The 18,140-nt window shown below is 37.9% G+C and overlaps 1 protein-coding gene across 5 annotated transcripts in view; it reads right to left on the bottom strand.

Moving 5' to 3' along the window:
* cnot2 (CCR4-NOT transcription complex, subunit 2) overlaps window positions 1-18,140 on the bottom strand; it is a 107,660-nt gene that overhangs the window by 7,266 nt on the left and 82,254 nt on the right. For 3 of the 5 annotated variants that reach the window (XM_078417326.1, XM_078417328.1, XM_078417327.1), the window contains 6 exons: window positions 14,058-14,123; window positions 6,636-6,760; window positions 5,768-5,888; window positions 5,506-5,662; window positions 2,123-2,184; window positions 1,963-2,012 (listed from right to left, as the gene is read on the bottom strand). In XM_078417326.1, the coding sequence (XP_078273452.1) occupies window positions 1,963-2,012; window positions 2,123-2,184; window positions 5,506-5,662; window positions 5,768-5,888; window positions 6,636-6,760; window positions 14,058-14,123 (581 nt within the window). Of the gene's footprint in view, window positions 1-1,962; window positions 2,013-2,122; window positions 2,195-5,505; window positions 5,663-5,767; window positions 5,889-6,635; window positions 6,761-14,057; window positions 14,124-18,140 lie in introns of all 5 variants that reach the window. The other 2 variants (XM_078417330.1, XM_078417329.1) reach the window with 2 other exon arrangements.

The following is an 18,140-nucleotide window of genomic DNA, read 5'->3' as shown; positions in this document are numbered from 1 at the left end:
CTGTTTCAGATAATACATACAAACCACAATGCAAAAGTGGCAATCCATGAGAAAAGACTGACATTTGCAGTAGCCTGAAAACCAGGAGAATAAAAGTACCAATGCTCAGGATCATGGGTATTTCAGAGCATGGTAGCATTCAATTCTCAAGGTTCCATCTCAGTGCTCAGATAACAGGCTTCACTGTCTAGACAAGATATAGTAGACTAGGAAAGAGACTTCCATTTGTTGCTGTGGAAGTGCCAGCAAATACAGGAATCTGCACCAGGTACCCAGCACAGCACTGCACGGATGTCTTTTTTCAAGTATAGATGGTTATCTACCTCAAGTCAAGTCAATTCGTCACATACACATACAAGATATGTAGTGAAATGAAACCTGTGTGTTCATGAATCAGAGCTCTGCAGTGTCGCATTTAGTGGGTTATTAGTGTTTTAAACCAATTATAATGAAGTAATTGAATGACAAAGCGGGAGAGCGAAATTCCCATTCATATTCTTAGAGATTCCTGGTAAAAAGTAGGGTGGGTTTTGAGAAGGCAGTGAACCACTGTTTTGGATCCTGACATAGAGAGGCTGAAAACTCTTGCCCGATGATGAACATGTACGGTGCATGATAAGTTTGTGGAAAGTACAAAAATTGACCACGTGGTAGACTATGAGGAGAAAAGCTTTCAGTTACATGAAGATATAGATATGGATGATCTGGTCAGATTGGCGGGAAAATGGCAAATGAATTTAATCAAGGAGATTGTGAGACAATATATTGGGGAGGTGTAACATGGCATGGGTATTCCTCTAAATGTGTGGATATAAGGTGGTGTAGAAAAACATAAGGACATTTGAGTTTACTGTTTTTCTTACACTCAGATGCTGATCCAAATTATTCAGAGTGTGTTGCCATTAAGAAAAAGAGGACGGAAAGGAAGAATCAAAGATAGATAATTACTTGGGCACAAAACTCTTGCTGGTAATTGCTAGCAATAAGTTAACATTATCCCAACAGGAACTACTTCTGAATCATTCCTGTTTATTTTTCTCCATCACAACCATTTTTGTAAATCTCCTCTAACTTGTAGTTGCGTTCCAGGACATAACACAGTAATTTTTAATACTTAGTCTAGAGCAGCCATGTCTCATCCTCAACAGGCTCAAGTCACAAAACTTCAACAATCAAAGACAAGAGAACCAGTGTAAAAGGAATAGCAGAAACTCAAAATTCAGTTTCTACCATCTTGACTTGTAGATGAAATCATTATCCCTACATTGTCAATTAGTCAACAATTTGCAGCTTGCTATCACCATTCTCACATTACCACTCCAGCACCACAACCATAGAGAGTTCCTCAGGAAGACTAAGGATGGGCAACTAATGAGTTGCCAGCTTCCTGTCAACCCTGAGAGCAAATGAACAAAAATACAGCAGTTCCCTTTTTCCAAGTAGCCAACCATGCACTCAAACACGTTGCTACCAAATGTGCTCTACAGATCCAATTTCCGTGTGGAACCTGGCCAAGATGATGTTTTTTCTTGTGGGCAGCCTGGAAAATACAAACCTACTACCACCCTCACCCAACATCTATCCATACCTGTGTTTCAAAATTGGTTGGAGTATTACCACAATTGTTTTATTCCCAGGCCAGGACACTGTAATCAATGTTAGTTTATATTCCTTTTGTTTCCATCTGAAGTTAGCTAATGCATCAAAAACTGGAGCTTGAATATAATGACTGCTTGCATAATTCAACTGCATACTGGCCACCCCTTTTGGAGCAAATGGCAGCAATGTCTATATACCATGAGAGTTTATTCATAAATAAATGCTTCAAATTAATCCAGTGATACATAATTCACATTTAAGCAGTAGCTTTAACACTTTAAGTTCAGCTTTCCAAGATGACAAAAACTGCATTATCTACATTATTTAAGGTGGCTTTTTCTCGAACTTAACAACTACACTCACCTTGTCCCTAATGTGAATGTTTGTTAGATACTCCGATGGAACATGAAAATCTGTGAAAGAAGATGATTGGTGCTCAGTTATTTAATAGCAGATTAGACTTTTGAAGGAATTAACAGATTAGAGATCCACTGTGTTTTGAATGAAAAGTAGTTATTCTCACCAATATCTTGAGGTCGGCAGGGTGCTGATGCCCAAGGAGATGCAAATTTGGGATAAAGATTTCTGTAAAATACTGACAATTAATCATACAGATTCTTGATCTAACAAAACAGCTATTTGCTGAGTTACTAAATGTGACTGTGTACCCATGTTACAGAAAATATACTTTAACATGCGTTTAAAAAGTAATGCATTCTAATTGAAGAATCAGCAGTTGCAAAGGGAGCTCTTCTTTCTAGCAGCCAAATGTGGATGGCACACCAGCACAGACAGTAGAACTGCTGCCTCACAGTGCTGGCGGCCCAGGTTCAATCCTGACTTCGGGTGGTGATTGGATGTTCTCCCTGTTACCGTGTTGGTTTCCTCGAGGTTCTCCAGTTCCCCCCCCCATATCCCAAAGACGTATGGGTTAGTAAATTAATTGGCCTCTCTAAATTGGCCCGTGTGTAGGGAATCGATGTGAAAAGTGTATCTAACACAGAGCTAGTGTGAGCAGGTGGTCGATGGTTGGCATGGAATTGGTAAGCCGAAGGGAATGTTTCCAAGATGTATCTTTCAATCGAGTGTAATATTGAAACAAATTCCAAAAGTATCTATAAACGTTTCTAATGTCAACACTTACAAAGACATACATAGACTAGAAATAGTATTACTTCTATTTCTGCTTTTAGAAAAATTGAAAATAATTAGAAATCAAATGATCAAACAGCACACTGACCGATGAACATCCAATCAAAATTTTGAAGAACTATTAGCATCATAAGTATCTCAAACATTTCAAACAGGCTTATAAAACAAATCCCTATTTATAGTTTTAAAACAATACAAATAAAAAAGACAATTCAGAGTTTGGAGCAAAACAAAAAAAACATCTGGAGGAACAGTGTTTCCCTCTACGTTTCCCTTGGTAGACACAAAATGCTGGAATAACTCAGTGGGTCAGGCAACATCTTGGGAGAGAAGGAATGGGTGATGTTTCGGGCCGAGACCCTTCTTCAGACTGATGTCCGGTGAGGGGGTGGGACAAAGATAGAATGTAGTCGGAGACAGGAAGACTAGTGGGAGAACTGGGAAGGGGGAGGGGATGGAGAGGGAGAGCAGGGACTATCTGAAGTTAAAGAAGTCAATGTTCATTCCGTTGGGGTGTAAACTACCCAGGTGAAATATGAGATGCTGTTCCTCCAATTTGTGCTGGGCCTCACTGACAATGGAGGAGGCCCAGGCCAGAAAGGTCAGATTGGGAATGGGAGGGGGAGTTTGTAGATTAATAATAATAATAATAATGCATTTTATTTATATAGCGCTTTTCATATACTCAAAGACGCTTTACAGAGATTTAGAGAACATAGGGAAATTAATAAATAGATAAATAAGTAAATAAGTAAACGAACAGAGAAAGGAGACAGAAGGTGAGGTGACCTTCAGTGGTTGAAGGCAGTACTGAACAGGTGAGACTTCAGCGATGTTTTGAATGTGGTGAGTGTTATGTGTCATGCTTTTGTAGTTACGCCCCTTTAGCTTTTGAGTGACCACTGCTTGTGAGATTCAGGTTAGTGAAAGTGGAACGTGCAGGCGTGAGGTAATGCTTGCTATGTAGTTAATAAAGTCTTTGGATCATTATCCAGGTGTAAGGCTTCTGTTATTATACGGTCAGCACAACATTTCTGGTCTCCTAGTGGAGGCGTGGGTTCGCATCCCACTTTTGACACCATGTATAATAACACCACGTATAATAACAGAAGCCTTACACCTGGATAATGATCCAAAGACTTTATAAACTACATAGCAAGCACGACCTCACGCCTGCACGTTCCACTTACACTAACCCGAATCTCACAAGCAGTGGTCGCTCAAAAGCTAATTTGGCGTAACTACAAAAGCATGACACATGAGTGACACCATTACACTAATCTACAGAGTTGAAGTGCTGAGCCACCGGGAGATCAGGTAGGTTAAGACGGACTGAGCGGAGGTGTTCAGCGAAACGATCGCCGAGCCTGCGTCTGGTCTCGCCGATGTGGAGATGTTGACACCTAGAACAACGGATGTAGTAGATGAGGTTGGAGGAGGTGCATGTGAACCTCTGCCTCACCTGGAAAGACTGTTTGGGTCCTTGGATGGAGTTGAGGCGGAAGGTAAAGGGACAGGTGTTGCATCTCCTGCGCTTGCAGGGTAAAGTACCTGGAGAGGGGGTGATTTGGATGGGAACGGGCGAGTGGACCAGGGAGTTTCGGAGGGAACGGTGTCTGCGGAAAGCAGAAAAGGGTGGAGATGGGAAGATGTGGCCAGTAGTGGGATCCCGTTGAAGGTGTCGAACATGTTGGACATCTCCGATGCCCTTGTGTGGAATACCTCATCCTGGGCGCAGATGCAGCGTAGACGGAGGAATTGTGAGTAGGGGATAGAGCCTTTACAGGAAACAGGGTTGGAAGAAGTGTAGTCAAGATAGCTATGGGAGTCAGTGGGTTTGTAGTAGATGTCGGTCAATTTGATGGAATCACAACGTAGAGTAGGAAGGCAGGAGGATGTCGGTCAATAGTCTGTCTCCTGTAACGGAGACGGTGAGATCCAGAAACGGTAAGAGGATGTCGGAGATGGTCCAAGTAAATTTGAGAGCAGGTTGGAAATTAGTGGTGAAGTTGATGAAGTCAGTGAGTTCTGCATGGGTACAGGAGGTAGCACCAATGCAGTCGTCAATGTAGCAGAGGTAGAGTTTGGGGATCAGGCCAGTGTACGCCTGGAACAGGGATTGTTCGACGTACCCTACAAAGAGGCAGGCACAGCTAGGGCTTTGTCTCCACGGATGCTGTTTGACCCACTGAGTTTGTTTTTTGCTCCAGACTCCAGCATTTGCAGTCTCTTGTGTTCTCTATTCAGAGTTTATTCAGTGCACAGGTTCAAAAGAACCTTCAACTGCATGAAAGGGATCTGAGGAGTTCAAGCTTTTACTTCTGAACCTACAGCTTACTCCAGAGAACTAGTTTATATTTGGAATATTGCAGACTTAGTGCATTCGTTAAAATAAGAAAGTACTTCAAATTGAATTTTCTAAATTTCAGTGATAGTATATAGGATTGACAGTATTATTAAGAAATTACAAAAATCAATGTTCTTTTTGGCTCTTTTAATCTATTAATCACATCCCACATCCCATCCTCCAAACTCCCAACAATTAGTATCAATTTACTGATTGTACTATAATTTGAAATACAAGGTTCTTGCAATTGATTAGCTGAATTGACAACTGGCATTTCTAACTTGTTCTGTAACTTTAAACAGATCGAGACTGAGAGAAAATAGCACATGGTTCTCCATCCACCATTAAGTAGCTGTATTGACCGAGAAGTGTGAAGTTGAAAGTAGAAATTTAGGAATGCTACTTACTCTGGAGAGTTTAGATTGAGGCCTAGTGTTGTTAAGTCACTGCCTAATGCGAGATGTACCATTCCGGGATCCGTCTCTGCCGCCCGAATGAATGTTAACAGTCCAATCATTCCAAACTGATCTGTTACCATTCCTGTCGGAATATTAGTGACTCGTCCTGAATAAGAAGGAAAAGAAGCAGCGTAATCTTCCAACATTTTAATCTACAAAGTACTCCAATTGTTCTAACGGTAATGATTTTGAAATGTGTAGTTCTTCCCACCATCAGATAACACTTGAATGCCTTTTTTCTGAAGGTTGTTGTTTTGCGTCGTTGAGCTCTTGTCACCAGGGAACTTGGGCCCGTCTGTACTGGATACACTTTTTCCTGGCGTATTCAAGTTCTGTGAATGAAATATGTAAAAGTAGACTGAATATGGAGCACTGAAGATGATCTGCAAAATTAAAATACTGTGAAATGATATTTACATAGGATTTAGGTTGTAGTATCTTAATACAAGAAATCATCTAAAAATTGTATCAAGCAGCTCCTACGTCATAACACTGATAGAGATTTTAAAATTTATTCTTGTGATTATGGGCTTCACTGGCAAAGTCAGCATTTCTTACCACCTTCAAGATACACTGGGGACGATGGCAACTAATTTTCTTGAACAGCATAGAGTGAAGGAAGAGTATTGTATGTTTTTTAATTCACAGACAACGAAGGAATGTAGTTGGGATTCAAAACCATAATGATGTGCATTGGTAGAGAATATCAGTGATAATGTTCAAGCCAACTGCCCAACCCTTCTAGGAGGCAGAGGTGGGAGGTTTGGGAATATCGCTGAAGACACTATGGTGGGTTGCTTTAGTTTACCTTGTAGATAGCACATTCTATCATCACTGTGCCAAATCTAAAGAGAGCAGATATTAGATGGTAGATGGATTGTGGGTCCTACTGTGTCTAATTCACATGTTCATGTATGAAAGAATGTATTTTTGCAATTTAACTTTTTTCTATGCCATTTAATGTTATTGTTAGTTGGTTTCTTTATAGCTTTGAACTCAAATGTTATTATAACATTATTAAATGCTTCACTTTAAAAGTTCTGACCAGATTAATAATAAAAAATTTGATAGAGACTTACAGATTTACTGTCGTCATTACTTGAAGTTGGATCTTTATAGTTTGAACCAGGAAGTGCGGGAAAATCTTCATTATGGATTGAGAAGTCTTGGGACTGTTCATTTGCTGGTTTTGTCACCATCCCAACTACACCACGCAAACAAAGCCATGTTAGCTTAAACATTTATTATGGAACAGTTGCAGTATATAATTAATGTTTTTAATTTCCTATCATTAAATGCAATGAATTATTATCACTGTACTGATCATGTTATATAGTTCACAGATTCTCTAAAAAGTGTTCCCTGTCCAAATCCCTACAAATCCCCCAAAGGTTTCAGTGCAAATAATCCCCTTGAACAAGGGACTTTTTGATAGCCGATGCAACTTACCCAGCTGCTAAAGTAGTTCCAAAAACATCAGTGCAAAAACCCACACTCTGCCTGCGGCACTTTTTAAACAGCTCACTCCATGTCAAAAGAAAATAGGCAGACTCTAAAAGACTGCAAGAAACTGGACTTTTTTGGGCCCCTTAAAAAAGTCTGATCAATTATATTTGAATACATTATCATGTTATCAACAAAAACTATGCACAATTTTAACAATAAATGGCAATCAGAATTTGTTAATAAAAAGGAACTAATTATAGCACAAAGACATAACTACAACTTTACTCTATCAGAACTTTACTCTATCAGAGCCACGCCTGAATTAAAACACCTCAATTTGCCTTCCAATACAACCATTGAATATCAATAATTCATTTTAAAATTTGAAATCACAGTACTCCAAACCCTGCTCTATTGTTATAAAACCACCCACAACCTGGAATAGGGTTTGAAATTGACACCATATGAATTATTTCAGACAAATTCAAAACATCCAGTACAAGGCAACCAGTGTCTTGGAAGATCCATTGGTAAGTAAAGGTTAGAAGTAATGCATCAAAAACATGACAGATATCATACACACACACACATGTCTAAATGTAGAATGATACTGAAAAGTTAAAAATAATCATAGTTGAAATTAGCCAGCTCTTTTTTTACCTATAATTAAATTCTCAATTACTTCACTTAACAACCATTGAATTATGGGGCTCTGAATAAACATTGTTGCAAACTTTCTGCCTACTATGAGGTTTTCATCCTTATAAAATAGTTAGTAGTGGATTTAGTAATACTAGAGATTTGCCAATAACCTAAATAAAGACATGAAAAGGAAATATGGTGTACTATATACTCCCATTCAAATTTATTCCGACCAGAAAGAATGCACCAATAGTTCTCTTTAGTTAAAGGACTCTCTTTGCAACGCTACTCTGATTGTGCCCACTGTCAAAATCTCCCTTGTAAAAGCTTCCCACTTGCATCAAAAACATAATTGAGACTCTTGCCAAGTAGGATACAATTTACAATCGATTCCCCGATTTATACTGCAGCTACACTTATTTACGATTCCATCGTCATTCACTATTTTTTTATTCAGTTGACTTAACTAGTTTATGACATACTAAACTTGCCTTCAGATTATTTGTATCCAAAAAACAATTCATTATATATATTTAAACATTATATCTTTCCTGCTGTTGCTTGCTATGTGATAAAAACGTAAATGCAGAGCTTTTACAGAAAAAGATAGACATATGCAAAGCTTTAACATATGACTGAAATTTACAAATCTGATTTTTCAGTCATGAAGAATTTGGCAGACTACAAAATCATAGCTATCAACAACACATGCAGGAACTGAAATTTAAGGTGTTGAACATAATATCTCAAATCTGACTTTTTTTTCAGGAGATATTTTTAGATGTGTTTTTATAAAAACTCTTTTTGAAAATGCAGTGGATTCTACTGAATGGACGCATGTAGAGTTCAAAAATATTTCATTTAATTTCACACGCTTTGAGGTAACTGGAATGCAATTCCTGATGTAACGGGGAAAAATATGAGCATTTACAAATATTTTCAAAAAGTATAAAAAGAACTTCCTAATATTAATGAGAGTGGTGTTACATGATAAAGAATGTGATTTGTATGACTGCGAAATATTAGTCACAAAAGCTAAATATTACAAATGAAATTAAAACAGAAAAGGTTTGAAAAAGACACAATATCTTCAGAGGGAAGAAAGAAACGGTCATCTTGGGTTAACAATTTGTCATCCGCATCTGAAGAAATGTCATCAATGTGAAATATCAACATTGTTTCTCTCTCCAGAGATGCTTCCTAGCTAACTGATTATTTCTATTATTTTCTGTTTTTATTTAAATATTATCTTCAAAGAATAACAACTCAAATCCTTTGGCATTAATTAATTTGTATTCTCCAACCAAAATTGTATTAGTGCCAAAATAATATTAGTGCAGTTCCTGGTAGCAGACTATTTACAGGAACCGAAAAATCTCAGCTCAGTAATCCTTTCCGACAAATACATAGCTTGAATACTGTTCAAAATATCTACTACCCAACTCACACCACTAAAAGAATTAGGAATGCAATACCTTTTTACATGGGCTTAATTAATTGTTCAATTTATTTTTGAGGGGAAAAAAAATAATTTAAACGGCTTGCTGCAACTTAATAAGTTGTAGGTCAGTAATACAGTGCCAGGACTTCCAGCACATCCCTAGAATATTTGGAATGGTTTTTTTCAAATCTACAAGCGAGTACAAATTGTGAACAACATACATTGTACGGTCAAACCTCAAAACTATCTTCACTGAGAAATGAAATAGTATTGATTTCATATTTAATACATTGCTGGATTAACATTAGTTTTTCAGATTACAGATAAAACACCCAGTCTAAGAATGTGCTAATTAAATCCTGATTTTGAAATCCTCTGCAACAGAGGAGACACAAACAAACTTACAAGGAAAATACCTATTCACCTGTCTTGTAATTATTAGTAATAATTTTAGACTTGAGGTGGAGATGTGCAACTAGGTTCTGGGAACAGAATGCAATGTTTTTAATATTGCATAGACCGGGCATAAACTTTACCAAAAGATGCAAGAATGGTATTAATACACAAAATGGCTTATGCATAATGAGATGTGCACAAACACACAGCGATGCAACAAGCTGCACTTCTTAGTTTCACGTGTGTTATTCAGAAAATGATGCTTTAAATATTTATGGAATAAATACATCAGAGTCAAGAGGGCAGTGGATAATCATTCTGGGAACTCAAGCAAAAATGAATTTTTGAGGAAATATAAGAATATCTTTCCAAATAAGCCATATTTGTTAGCAAAATTTATATAATTTGTAAAGCAGAATTTGTTAGTAAAAGTAAACCAACATCTGATGAATTAATGATTGACTGGGTTTCCATATTTTTGCTATTTATGACAATGTGCTGCTCTATTATCTCTTGGAAATTTTGAGTACATAACATGATGAATTATTGCAATATAGATTGCATTATTGACAGCTATGTATTTAAACTAACATTAAAAATTTCACTCATCCAAAAAGAATAAATTGCTGATGCAAGCATGACAAGAAAATAATTTCTGCCAACCAAAGAATACAACTAAACACAATAGTACCATAGCCTAAATGAGTGCACGAATGAAACGTGACTATTGTGGAAAAAAGGCAGATGTAGGCAAGCTAAGCTTTGGTACTGTAACCAGCTTTTAAAAGTTTAAATGAATAAGTATATGTGCTTGGAATTTGACAAAAAATGACTAAAGTTACTTAAATTATATTATGAAGTACGTAATTTGATTTGAATGATAACGCCTATTTTCCTATTGTACAGTAGGCAGTGGTTTATAAAAAGTACAAATCAAAAAAAAAAATTAGCTTAATTATAATAAGTCAATGTAGAGGGTTTTTGTTTTATGTTTCACTGTACCATGTTTCCTAAATAAATATCACGTTAAAATGAAGCAAGCAACCCCGTGCTGGGGAACCCCATAATTAGAAGATTCCCCTCTAAATTATGTACCATCCATCCTCAATTACCAGTCTAAATCGTGAAATTCCTTCTCCAAAAACAATCAGACTATCATCACTAGAAGGCTCCTATAGTTCAATAAACTGGATTAACACTACTTCCTAAAGTGCAATTAGGAATGGGCTACAGGCATTTTGTCTTGCCAGCACTGTGAATATCCCAAAAATGAATTAAAAACATCCAATAGCAAAGTCATTGATTTCATTACCCAATCTCATCTTCCCCATTGTTTTTTTTCTCATTTCTCTTTCCAAGAACAGTGCTCGCCATAATGTTTGGGACAAAGACCCATCAATTATTTATTTGCCTCTGTACTCTACAATTTGAGATTTGTAATAGGAAAAAATCACATGTGGTTAAAGTGCACATTGTCAGATTTTATTAAAGGCCATTTTTATACATTTTGGTTTAATCATACAGAAATTACAGCTGTGTTTATACATAGTCCCCCCATTTCAGGTTTGGGACACATGGCTTCACAGGCGTTTGTAATTGTTCAGGTGTGTTTAATTGCCTCCTTAATGCAGATATGAGAGCTCTCAGCACCTAGTCTTTCCTCCAGTCTTTCCATCACCTTTGGAAACTTTTATTGCTGTTCATCAACATGAGGACCAAAGTTGTGCCAATGAAAAGTCAAAGAAGCCATTGTGAGACTAAGAAACAAGAATAAAACTGTTGGAGTCATCAGCCAAATCTGAGGCTTATCAAAATCAACTGTTTGGAACATCATTAAGAAGAAAGAGAGCACTGGTGAGCTTACCAATCGCAAAGGGACTGGCAGGTCAAGGAAGACCTCCACAGCTAATGACAGAAGAATTCTCTCTACAATGAAGAAAAATCCCCAAACACCTGTCCGACAGATCAGAAACACTCTTCAGGAGTCAGGTGTGGATTTGTCAATGACCACTGTCCACAGTAGACTTCATGAACAGAAAACAGAGGCTACACTGCAAGATGAAAACCACTGGTCAGCCACAAAAATAGGATGACCAGGTTACAGTTTGCCAAGAAGTACTTAAAGAGCGACCACAGTTCTGGAAAAAGGTCTTGTGGACAGATGAGACGAAGATTAACATATCAGAGTGATGGCAAGAGAGAAGGAATTGCCCAAGATCTAAAGCATACCACCTCATCTGCGAAACACGGTGGTGGGGGTGTTATGGCCTGGGCATGTATGGCTGCTGAAGGTACTGGCTCACTTATCTTCATTGATCATACAACTGCTGATGGTAGTCTCTAAGGCCCCCTTCGGTCATGGCTGACCATGGGTGACGCATCCTGGTTGTTGGCTGCTTGCTCCAAACCATGGCTAGAGCAGCGTCGATGTGTGGTCGGATGCAGGCCTGGGCGATGTCATATGAAGGACAAGCTTTTGCCCATGCAGCACGTCCCCCCTCTCCACGTCGCTGATCGATCCAAACGAACAGCAGAGCCATTAGTTTCGCACCAGCGCCGTCGCAGGAGCTGCCAGAACGAGGTTGTAGACAACGACGAACTGCCTTATGGACTCCGACTAAGGATTTTTCTTGAGGTTTACTCCTGGAGCCTTTTCCATGACTGGATATGGCCACAAGGCAGTGGAGGTTTTTAGATCGGAGTATTCCCTCTCCTAGATGGACTGCCTTCCCAGGATGACGAGCCCCATCTGCCCGAGACATGTGGGAGCGGGAACGTCTACCTTCCCGTCTATTGCACCTGGCCACTGCAGCCGTCATCCGCCTTCCCAGCCGTTGTGACGCTCCACTAAAGTCAGCCATCATCCTCCGTCTGTTTCACCGTTGAGGTCTTGGTTGGATTGCTCTTTGTCAGGGACCTCACGCTCGACCTTACCGCCATGGGTGACCCTACCAGGGGCATAGCTCCAGACGGCATCGCTCTCAGGATCTCAGGACCCCACAAGCTTCTCCACCACGGCAAGGTGACAATCCACGGAGAATGGTGGTAGCATAATGAATTCTGAAGTGTAAAGGCACATCCTTTCTGCTCAAGTTCAAACAAATGCCTCAAACCTCATTGGCTGGCGGTTCATTCTACAGTAAGACAATGATCCCAAACATACTGCTAAAGCATCAAAGGAGTTTTTCAAAGCTAAAAAATTGTCAATTCTTGAGTGGCCAAGCCAATCACTCGATCTGAACCCAATGAAGCATGCCTTTTATATGCTGAAGAGAAAACTGAAGGGGACTAGCCCCCAAAACAAGCATAAGCTAAAGATGGCTGCAATGCAGGCCTGGAAGAGCATTACCAGAGAAGACACCCAGCAACTGGTGATGTCCATGAATCGCAGACTTCAAGCAGTCATTGCATGCAAAGGATATGCAACAAAATACTAAACATGACTACTTTCATTTACATGAGATTGCTGTGTCCCAAACATTATGGTGCCCTGAAATGGGGGGTCAATGTATAAACACTGCTGTAGTTTCTACATGGTGAAACCAAAATGTACAAAAATACCCTTTATTAAAATCTGACAATGTGCACTTTAACCACATGTGATTTTTTCCTGTTACAAATCTCAAATTGTGGAGTACAGAGGCAAATAAATAAATGATGGGTCTTTGTCCCAAACATTTTGGAGGGCACTGTACAATCTGCTCACTTATCTACAGCATTCTAGATGTCACATCCTTTATCAACAACAGGCACATGTGAGGGATCAAAAGCAAGTGCACTATGTATCAAGATTTTTTCTCCCGATCCACGTGGTATTTTGAGAATGTCACCCAAAGTATAAATGAAAGCCTAAATCAATGATACATGTTAGTAATTCCAATAAAACAAAACACATTTGAAAGCAATTCAACAGGCTCAAATTAGTGAGTAAACTGTGTTCCAGCTACAGTAACAGCTAAAAATATCACAATTACACTTAAAGAAAAATGTTCCCTGAATGGGAGAATATAGTTTATATTCCTTTTTAATGCTCTAAATTTGTTACAATTTAAAGTTAATGCCATTGGAGTAACACCAAAATACAACATGGTGGAAACAGCCATATTGAATTTTAACAGTTAGATCAGGCTAGAAAAACAACTGCTCTTATGTTGCTGATTTTACATCAACTTAATCTAAAATTGTCTGAAATTTACAGGCAACTGTTTGTGATGTAATAGATATGAGGTAACACCTTTAACATACAACCAAATGCAAATGATGGATGCAAATGATTAAATATAAACAGCGTAAAATGTTAGCTTAACCATTCCCATAAATAGCCCTCTGCTGTAGAACAGAAATACTAAGTTCCGTACTCTATATTTTCTCAAATTTCCAATTGTTTGGTCTAATGCAGTTACTTCAAGAAGCTGCTGCAGTAATCTATCAAGTCACGGATGCTTTTGTTTTCTGTCAAATCTCTATTACAACATGGTAAAAATACTTCAATTTTGAATGTTCTTTAACTAAAATCACATACCTCAAGACAATTTTTAAATGAATGTTGGTGTTCTTGGAGAATGAAGGTCCCTACCTGATTTCTGAAGACGGGACACACGGACAGCTCCCAGCATGCCCATTTTCGAAAGGAACCCAGTGTCTGATGAGAGGAAGTCACTTATGAAGTTTGTTTAAAATCTAATAGCTTTTAAAAAAACTTACTGAGGTGATAAGTCCTAAACGTATGCAAGCAAGCTCTTCAGTACATTTGTTTTCAAAAAGAATCGAGGGCCAGATAAAATAAAGTCCCATTTTCCAAGCTGAATGAAAATGTAACAGTTTATTGAGGTGGTAAAATTAATGTTTAGCATTTATACAGTTGGTGTATTATGACGATGGTTTCCAACAGACTCGCTGTCCAATAAGGTGTGTTAATTTGAGGTGATTCAAGTGTTTAGATTCAAAGGGCATTTATAACGATTTCTGGCTAACACATATTCAAGATTTTTTAACGCACAAATTGGAGGAATTTTCAAAGTGAAAAGCTTATCTTTAAATAAATTGACAAACTGAGGTGCAACAAATGACATGGTGCAGAAACATTTTGAGCAATTGTGTTTGAGTAATTTACATGAAATGTAAATACAAATCTAAGTACAACAGATATTCAAAAGCATATCAATTACAAATGGTAAAATGTACATAAGATTTAAAGGATAAATTAATGATGTGCAATACACTGATATATAAAGACATCAACTTGGCATTTTAATTCTCCACAGATGCTGCCTGACCTGATGAATCTTTTGAGAAATTTCAATTTTTTAATTTCAAATTCCCACACGTGCAATTTTGTTTGTTAATATATTCAGGTATACAAAAACATTTTCAAACATAATGAACTTTGAGGTTATAATTTGAATAGGTGTGGGGCTAGCACAGAAAAGCTGTTCTAACACAATTGATGCATTTCTTTACTGCGCTCCAGACATTAATACAAGTTCATCTTCAAATGTTAATATTAAAATTGGTTTGCCTCCAAACTTATTCTGGTGAGAATTGTTACAATATTTCAGTTACATATTTTTAATATTCCATTACTATAATTTTTCAACCACCATCCCCATTATGAACATTCTCCCACCGTTTTACAGATTTTGAGAAATTTAGGAAATTCAAATTTTAATGGTAAGAATAGTTTTAAAATAAAAACCTAGATATTCTTTAATTCAATTGAAAACACTTTAGTAACAAAGTGTTTTTGTCATGTAAGAGGATTAAAAGCAATTGGAATCAGCACATTTCTTTCAAGAGGTTATGAGGCTACTGCTATTATGTTCACTAATCAAAAGAGATCAAAAGGAATGTTTTATGTTTAATGTGATATTGTTGGAGATGGTGCTGTGACATACATTTTAACATATTCTACATTTATTTTCGCACTGATTTTGGAGCTTAAATATAATCCTTGCATTCCATTTACAAAACATTTCAAGTGAGCACAATATTGAGCTGCTCGACCTGAAACCTGAACTCTGTTTCTCTCCCCATAGACGCTACTGGCCCTGCTGAGTACTTCCATCTGTTTGTGATTTTATATTGGGAAGGAGTGTTAACTCGGGAGAACAAATGCCAGATATGCTAATACATTAAAAAACTGATCATCGCCTTATCTTTGATGCACTCGGCCTCAATTGCCAGAAATCCTAGCCTTTTTACACTATTGGATCAATCAATATCGAGGTGGGAGGGCACAGGAGTATCATTAGGAAGAAAATAACACAAATTTGGGGGGGGGGGACTAAGAACAAAATCAGAATGGCCAAAAACTGGGAAGAATAATAACATTGTGTTAAAACATATTAAAGTGGCAGTATGAAATACAATAAAGTTGTGCCCCAATCTGGATATTCTGATAAAAGATAATTGACAGATGTGATCTCATTAAAAGACTTCAGCCATGTTTCTCATATTTTTTTAATCTACTGTTGTACAGTTAAAACTTGGTAAAATCACATTATGACCACAGAGACCAGAACTTCAAATATATTTTCACAAAAGTATGTGAAAATGAAACTTATCACCCAATTTGGGACTTTGAAACTTTATTATGTTCTGCTTGTGTGTGTAATTACATAAATATTCAATTATGGCAGCATATTAGGAAGGAAGGCATCTTATACAAAATGAAAAAGGAACAACAAAACATTTTCACTGCAAAACAATACATTGTCTGGTGTTCATTTTAAAAGATAAAATGGTTTTCATTAAAATTGGGAGACTTTCTCACATGTACAGACACTGTTTGTTAATATCTTGCAAAGGGACAACTAGGATTATGCTTGTCACATTGAGCACCACATATCTGGAGTACATTCTGATCAAACATCTTACTTTCAAAGCAAGTAGTGCAGAAATAGAAGTGCTTGGAAAGTTGGTAGAAATGCCTCAGCAAGTTGAAAAAGGGGGTGGAAAATACACCAGTGTTATCAATTGGGTGCACAGAGGCAACTAGTTGTGACTGCTAATGCTTGAAGATCTTCAAGTGATGTTCAAAATATATATCCTCTCCATTGTGGTGCAGCAGCACTCACTGTTTTTTACAATGACACAAATTAACTCAGGGAACACTTTTGCACACAAAAGGGTGGTAGAAATCGACAACTCTCTTTGCAGATAGGCTTAGATAGTTGAAAGTTTTAAGACTGAGATTGGTTGATGTTTGTTAGATTAGTATAGGTGTCCAAAACACACTTCTGGATTTAAGGTACAAATTGAATCCCTTAAGTCAATTATTCTGTACAATTTATCTAATAGCAAAAGTTAAGTGCAACTTATTGTTTTTAATGAAAAGAAATTCAAACATAAATTTCAAAGTTGGAATCATAAAAGGCCAGTCTACAGCTTCAAATGCTTTAATGAACAGATAGGCACAATGGGCATTATTACAATAAACTTGAAAAAATGTAAATAAGAAAAATTAAAAAATGGTTTTGCAAGAAATCTGACAAGACTTTTTGATGTACATTAACATGAAGGTATGCAGTACACTAGTTCAAATAAAGAGGAAGAAAATAGACAACATATTTAACCATTATAAAAGTTTATAAAGTTTAGGATTCCATTACCTTATAAACAAGCAAATATGTAAGAAAAAAGCTTACAGCATTATATAATTGGAACATTATATTTTTGATTTGTGTCCCAAGATCCAATATCTTGAATAGGTAATAGGTGCAGGAGTAGGCCATTCGGCCCTTCGAGCCAGCACCACCATTCAATGTGATCATGGCTGATCATTCTCAATCAGTACCCCGTACCTGCCTTCTCCCCATACCCCCTGACTCCGCTATCCTTAAGAGCTCTATCCAGCTCTCTCTTGAATGCATTCAGAGAATTGGCCTCCACTGCCTTCTGAGGCAGAGAATTCCACAGATTTATTTCCACGGTAAGACAGTCAGCAACTCAACAAAATGAAAAGTCATTTTCAAGTTATGTAGGAACAGCATTTCATATTTCGCTTGGGCAGCTTACACCCCAGTGGTATGAACATGGATTTCTCTAACTTCAAATAGTTCCTCTGTCCCTCCCTTTCCCCTCCCCCTTCCCAGTTCTCCCACTGTCTTCCTGTCTCCCACTACATCCTATCTTTGTCCCGCCCCCTCCCCTGACATCAGTCTGAAGAAGGGTCTCGATCCAAAAAGTCACCCATTCCTTCTCTCCTGAGATGCTACCTGACCCGCTGAGTTACTACAGCATTTTGTGATACCTTCATTTTCAAGTTACATCAGCCAGTCATACATCGCCTTTGAATGCGATGTAGCAACAGGCACCTCGTTGCTGGATCACATTATAAGTTGATATACAACCGGCTGTTGTCGTACAGTGTTCAACACACCTAAATTAAATAAAACGTATAAGATTATTAATGGGTTGGACACGTTAGAGGCAGGAAACATGTTCCCAATGTTGGGGGAGTCCAGAACAAGGGGCCACAGTTTAAGAATAAGGGGTAGGCCATTTAGAACTGAGATGAGGAAAAACTTTTTCAGTCAGGGGGTTGTGAATCTGTGGAATTCTCTGCCTCAGAAGGCAGTGGAGGCCAATTCTCTGAATGCATTCAAGAGAGAGCTAGATAGAGCTCTTGAGGATAACGGAGTCAGGGGGTATTGGGAGA

The sequence above is a fragment of the Rhinoraja longicauda genome, chromosome 20 (genome assembly GCF_053455715.1).
Source record: "Rhinoraja longicauda isolate Sanriku21f chromosome 20, sRhiLon1.1, whole genome shotgun sequence".
Taxonomy (NCBI): domain Eukaryota; kingdom Metazoa; phylum Chordata; class Chondrichthyes; order Rajiformes; family Arhynchobatidae; genus Rhinoraja; species Rhinoraja longicauda.
The sequence above is the reverse complement of the archived record's forward strand: the minus strand, read 5'-3'. Positions and strand labels throughout refer to the sequence as shown.